Source organism: Quercus robur, chromosome 2, assembly GCF_932294415.1.
Source record: "Quercus robur chromosome 2, dhQueRobu3.1, whole genome shotgun sequence".
NCBI lineage: Eukaryota > Viridiplantae > Streptophyta > Magnoliopsida > Fagales > Fagaceae > Quercus > Quercus robur.
The window spans coordinates 52107011-52114157 of record NC_065535.1 but is presented as its reverse complement, the minus strand read 5'-3'; the positions used below and the strand labels follow the sequence as shown (position 1 = coordinate 52114157).

At 35.0% G+C, this 7147-nt stretch overlaps 1 protein-coding gene across 1 annotated transcript; it reads left to right on the top strand.

The window, feature by feature from the left end:
• The first annotated feature begins 226 nt into the window (after positions 1-226).
• On the top strand, positions 227-5824 carry LOC126700244 (protein GAMETE EXPRESSED 3-like). Its single transcript, XM_050398290.1, has 10 exons — positions 227-248; positions 590-777; positions 1461-1790; positions 2042-2288; positions 3269-3553; positions 3674-3760; positions 4480-4512; positions 4584-4643; positions 4718-4860; positions 5114-5824. The coding sequence occupies exons 1-10, from the start codon at positions 227-229 to the stop codon at positions 5708-5710; spliced, it is 1992 nt and encodes a 663-aa protein (XP_050254247.1). The 3' UTR covers positions 5711-5824.
• The last annotated feature ends 1323 nt before the right edge of the window (positions 5825-7147 follow it).

Below are 7147 nucleotides of genomic sequence, written 5' to 3'. Positions count from 1 at the left end.
TAAAAATTAAAATTAAAATAATCAATGAACTCGCACTGTTCCATGTTAAAATCGGTCTACTTTTGATCCCCTGCCACATACAGTGACATACTAAGCGGTTGAGAGCCGTTATAATATAATTTCAAACCGAACTAACCACGCAAACCCTGAAACCTCTCTTGTAATCTTTGCAATGCCGATAATCCCACTCCTCATCCTATTCTTGCTCTTTCCCACATCCCCGTCCATGGAATCCCAGAGATACACTGGTAATCCGCGCTTATTTTCAGGTCTCTCTCTCTCTCTAGAACTAAGTCTACACATTTTGTTTAGCAAAAAAAAAAAAAAGTCTACACATTTTTAGAAGGAACTCATTTGATCTTACTGGTGAAGCATAACGGGTTCTAATTTCCAATTCTTATAAGGAACCGATTTGATTTTTCTTGAAAAGAATAATGGGTTTTAATTTTCTGCCCAAGTTTTTCAAGTTTTATGGGTGTACAATACTTGGTTGAGTTTCGGTGGTTTCTTTATGTTTCCCTTCTGTTTCTTTTTCTTTTTTTTTGTATATTTTCTTTTGGAAATTCTAAGATAATAATTTTTGTTTCAGGTCAAGAGCCATCTAGAAGTTCTGGACACAGGCTTTCGAAACCTCTGGTTGGTGAAGATGGGAGGATTTATGCTTGTTCTGAGAAAGATTTATTTGCATTTGAAAGTAATGGTACCATTGCATGGACCATACATTTAGACTATACATGTAATGCTGCTATGGCTCCTGTTCAGGGTGGTCTAGGAAAGGTCAGCAATTTTTTTTTTTTTTTTTTTTGGTTTTATGTGCTTAGTATCAGATTCTATGTCACTGCGGCTACTAGTTTGCAACTTTCTTACTTCAATTGCAATGGTGTTGGATGAAAATTTTAAGTTTTTCTAGCTAAGAAGGGGAAAACACCGATGTGAATTTATTGTCACTCTTTAATACCGAGCTTTTGATTGCTTAACATTTAAGTTCATTTGATGGGCGTTGATTTATATATGTTTAACCCTCATTTGCTTTGAAATTACATAGCATGTCAATGACTATACCATATGCAAACTGACTCAAGCTAATCAATGATCATAACTTATGCATATTCACTCAATTAAGTCTATAGTATGTATTTTTATAACTTCCACTCCCTCTCATGCTGATTTAGAATGAAAAAATTAGGCATGTCATGCTTTGAGATCAATGTTCTATTTGCTTTAAGTGGTGGAGCCTCTTGAATATGACATGTTAGGGAGATGCATCACTTGTCATTATTCCTTTCACTCTCATCTTTTGCATGTCCTGACTTCTTCTTTTTCAAGTTTATTATGTACTGCAAAACTTGTTCCAGCTAGACACATGTTGCAAATATATGGTAGCCTTTCACTGAACCCTTGGAAATATTATCATTTTGTGCAACTTTTTATGTTCATAAATTCTTTCAATGTATTTCCAGATATATTTGGTTGCAGAAAACAGAGTACTGAAGATCAACTCTTTTAATATTGGCTCATCCAAACCTGCTGCAGAAGTTTTCTTTGGTCCAGTGCCAGGTCAAGAGGAACTAATTGAAATTATTGGGCTCTCAGTAAGCACACTTAGTTCATCTGTATTTATCAATATTAAGAATCGAGGGCTCTTTGCATATACGACACGTGGACAACTGCTCTGGAGTGTTGGACCTGTGATTTATCGATCTGGCTACCAACTAGGTTGCAGGAAAAATGTCACAGATTGTTATTTTACTTCTGTTCCTGTGATTGATCAATGTGAAGCTAGTATATATGTAATGTCCACACATCCCTTATTTCCTTCATTCTTCTCTGACGTTTGGGTATAACTGTTAGATACATGTTGAATTTTGATCAGTCCTCTTCTCATATGCAAAGTAGCAGTGATTTAAATGAAATGATTTCTTTAAGGGGCATTTTTTGCAGCTTTAATTAAGTTTGAAATTGTCAATTCTTTCAGGACTAAACTCTTTTTCAATATACGCCTTCATGCTTATGGACTTGTATCTATGTTATGCATTGGCAGATCTCAAATACTGAAGGAGAATTATATAGTTTGTCAGTTCGTAGCCCTTATTTCAAATGGATCCAGGATTTTAGTTCCCTCGACAAATATTTCACCGTCTCCCCCGGAAACAATGGTCGTTTGTATGTCACTGTACCAGCTAGGGCCCTTGTGCTGGCTCTAGATGTCTCTATGGGTACTGTTTTATGGCAGAGATCTATTGGGCCATTGAGTACTACAGAATGTGCACCTGTTGTGGATTCTAATGGTAACTGTATGATCACAAATACTTGTAGTTGGTACATGTTGCTTTGCACCATAAATTTGTCATACCATATTGATTTAGACGTTCAAATTTTGGGATAACAATATTTGAGAAGAATTTGAGGGGACAAAAGTAGTGCCTGTCAATGTGCACAATGGGTGCACACAGCATCTTGTTATTATGAAAATAATCAAATGGAAGCATCTCCTGCTCAAGAACACAGTAGAGGGTGTACTCAAGTGTACAAAGCCCACCAGGTGCATGTTTAACTTGCTAAAAAAAACAATTGCATTATTTAATAATTATGTTTGAACTGTTGAATTCACTTTAAATTGGGGATAAATGTGCTCAATTTAACTATAAAAAGCCTTAGGTCCCAACTAAATGTCACTACACAACTTTTTTCTTTTGGGTTATCTGACTCTATATACAGTCATATTCTCTATGGCATAAATTAAAATGGCTCCCATTCTGCATATGTATCGGTCTTAGTTGCTCATGGTTCATTTTTCCTCAACCAATGCCACCTCTAGTGTATCTTAATATGCCTTTCTCATTACATATTTTCTTATATTGCTATTATTCCATATCAACATCCTCAATTTTATTTTTTTTCACTCATTATGGTAGTACACGATACAGCTGGCTTTATGATTGTCTTACATAATCAATTATTTAATTTGAAATACACTCCATTATCTCATGGTGCTCCAGGTTTTTCTTCTCGTAAATCTGTAGGTCTTCACCATTTTTTTTGTGCACTGTCAATACTAGAATACGGTATTGTAAAACTTCTAGCACTTATTGGCCATCGATACACCTTAGACCTCTTTTTCTTTTTTTTCACCTGGTTTTGTTATGTTCTTAATGTTGCTTACCATGAGAATGAAATTGCTGTAACAATTAGGGTTTTTTTTTTTTTTTTTAAATCTTGTTCTGTGATTGCTAAGCTCCTTTAATCTTGTTACTTATTGATGTACCAGGTTGGGTATCTGTTGGTTCTTTGGATGGGTTCCTATACTCATTTTCACCAACTGGGATTCTTAAGAAATTTTCGAAGGCAGATACACTGAATTGTGTGATTCAAGTTACTCCACTGCTTGATTGCTCAGGCTATGCAATTTATTTTTCTCAGACAGAGATGGAGGGAAAGATTAGCCAAACAATTGATGAATATACTTATGTCTCGGCAATGAGACCAAAAACTGTAATCTTCACTTTGTTGGTTCCAGCAACTGGGTTCACCTATTGGTCAGAAAGATATCCTGGTAATTTCAGTTTTCAGTAATCTTTCCTCAAAGTTGAGGCTACATTCTTTGAATTCGTCTCTTTCTAAGTACAATATATTTTAACTTTACACTCAAAATGATTTTAGTGGATTGTATCAGATCAATTCTCATCCTCCTTGTCCGAGAGTGATCTGCGCCAATTCGTACTGGATGAGGGGATCCTTCTTGCTTTTGTGGCTGCTTCAAGTGAGATTCTCTTAATAAAGCATGTGTGCTAATTGCAGAGTGTAAAGTGAAATACACATTCTGTGACTTCAAAAATAATTTAGGCTTATTTCTCTCTCTCTCTCTCTCTCTCATACCATAATTAAGGCTTAGTTGAATAGTAGAGAGTGTCTAGTGGAATCCACACATGCTGTAAGAGAGAGGGGTATGATATCATCTCATAAGATACTTGTTCATTGAGTAGAATAGAATTTATGTCTATTATATCAAAGGATAGGGCATTCTGGAATATTTGTCTATGTCACATTCGACAAAAATTAAACCATTCTGAAGAAAATCACAGAATGGATGGCTAAGAATCATCTAATCATTATTATCTGTTACTAGAAGAAATTACATGGTTGCATTTTTTTTTCTTTAAGCCAGACGAATAAAAATTGGGATAAGGATTTCTACCAACCATCTCTCCTAGACCCTGCAAAAGCAGGAAGCCTTGTGCAATGGATATGATCTTTTTACATGGACAAAAGTAAAGTCCCTGAGAAGATGCATGCTCAAATGAGGCTTTTCCAAAACTGGACATATTTTGTATTTTGATAATACCATTATATACACATTCTAAACAAAAACAATTGAATCTTTTACTCCTTTCAAGAAACTAAATTCACATTTTGATTTGAACTTTGTTTCTGAGTTTTAATATAGTTTTACTCACATCTTGACAATTGTAATTGATGCAGAGACTGGCAACCCACTGCAATGTCGTACCAAACGTAATCTTTGTTCTACTACCTTGTCCTTCACTTCATACTGTGCACTGTATCTAATTTGTGTTCATTAACAGGTCAGAAGTGTGCATCTAGCTGCTCACAAGCAAAGCCCAAGTATCTCAGCATCTACACAGGTACGTTGCAACCTTCTGCATATGTTAAAGAAGACGTAGTGTTTATGAACTACCAATAATACTCTTTCTTTCAGGTAATGAAAGGGCAATAATACTCTTCCTGCTATTTGAATCTGCTGTGTTGGTCATGCTAGCTGGACTTGTACGGTTCTGTTGTATATTTTGGAGGAAAAAGAAGGTTCAAGACCAAGACCTTGGAAGTTTCCTGGAAAAGCGAGTAAGCTTGAATCCTTATATTTTTGCTGAAATAACACTAGATAGTGGGGTAAGGGAGATGTCTATTGCTTCATTGGCAATTTACACTAGAGGGAGACATATCGTTCTCTTTACACTGGTACTGATTTCATCTAAATCAATTTCTTTATTTATTTTTTTATGATAATCAATTTCTTTATTTAAGAAAAGAAAGCTTAGAAGGCCATCCTACCATCAATAACCTGAGAATGTTTGTTGTCTTTTTGGCCTTTCAGCGCTCTCTCCAGCTCAAAAAGAAAGTATTTGATAGGACAATTACAGAGCTTGAGCAGAAAGCAGCAGAGCAGGCAGTGGCCAATGAAGTTTTTGAAAAATTGGGGGATATGGTACGAGAAAGGGAAGGAATAGAAAGGAAGTTGTCAACAACCTACAGTCTGGGCAGAGATAGGGCTGGCTCACAGTCTAAATCTATGCTTCCAGTATATGATGGGAAAACAAGGAGCTATTCTTTCCTAGGTTCAAAGAAAGAAAGTGTGACAGTATTTCACACGTTAAGTGATACATCTTCTGAAGAAAGTGGGAGTGAGAAAGATACCCACTGGGGTTTTCATGAAGAGGAGTTGGCAGCCAAGGCAAAAGCAAAGGCAAAGGCACCCATTGAAGTTGAGAGTTCAAGTGATGATGGGATCTATGAAACAGACTATCAGAGTAGTCCATCGGAGACCACATCAAGTTCAAGAGGATTTATCAATCCATTAAATGGGGTGCAAGAGTCGGGGGAAGTGAAATTGCATGATAAGGAAGTGAAATCCATGCAAACTGGTAGCAGATTAAGTTTAAAAAGAAGAAGGGCCTTGTCATCAACTAATTAGAGACTTGATAGGTGATTCATATCTTGTAATGCTAACCATGCAGTTCTGCAAATCTATTCACTTGATTGAAGTAGTCCAAAAATCTGTTTATTATCTTGGTTCATGCAGTTTGAAGAACAGCTTAATTAGTAAATACATTCCCAACGCAGAATGACAAAATTTTGAGGTTCTTAAACGGAAGGCCTTATCTATTTGCTAAGGCTATACCATGATGATATGAAAGCTAGTGCAGATATCCGGCCATTCAGCAAGTTTTTCCAACTTTTGACAAAGTCCTTCCTCCTTAACATCTCACCAGCAGCCACTAGTTAGCTGAAAATTTTGGTTCTTAGGTCCTTTTATTCAAAACCAGATCGTACTTATCACAAAGCTTGACATATATGATATATGCATATATGTGTATGTATATATATATATATATATTGGTATGATTTTTATGATATTACCAACAAAAACAATTTTGATTTTCCTTGAGGTATTTGGAATTGGATTTCAGCCAAACATTCCACACAATCACTAGGTGAGACTGCTACGCCTACCATCCTGACAAAAGACCTATGCTTATCTGCATATGTATTCAGTTCATAATTACAAAGATGAGATTTCACTATAAATGGAACCACACGAATTTGAGAATAAGGGAGTAAGATCCTCTTCATTTGCTTTATCCGGTATCACATACAGTATTTGGTTAGTATAGTCGAAAGTCAAAGTAAGTTCCTTGTTTTTAGAAGCAAACATGCAAAACAATAATTTTGATAAACAAAAACCTATCATTGCTGTGCTTGCATGAGGATTGAGGACCACATATATAACTTATAAACTCAAAGACATGAATAATTAATAAAAAGGAAAAAGGGGGCATTATAAGTCAAAGACATCATTGTATTTCTAATTTTTAATGTATTTGGACAATCTTAAACTTAAAATGTAATGTCTAGAAACTGGGTTTTGACGTGAAAGGTTCCCATTTTAATCAACATTTCTATTATAGTGTAGTCATGTAATTAATGTAAGTGTAGAAAATCTTTTCCAAATAAAGACAAGACAAAAAAGAAAACCAAAATCAACTGCACAGTTTTTTTTTTTTTTTTTTTTTTTTTTTTAGAAAATAGAAAACCACTATAAAATCCCATCTTAATCTTACATTGCTTTTTTTTTTTTTTTTCTAAGTTTTGTGTTTGATCATTAATTTAATACCAACTTTAAAGGGTCAAAAGACTCAAAAGTAGCAATTAAAATATCAATGAAATGAGTTTCCTATTCTCTGCCCCCAACCTCTTCTCATCTTTACTTAGAAGATGGTATTTTTTTTTCTTGCTCGTTCCCGCTACCTGTGAATACTAGTGTGCTCAATAATTTTTTTTTTTTTTTTTTTTTTTTTAGAAAGAACTCATAAATCAAGTTTAACATTATAAAACAATCTTAAAGTGTAGC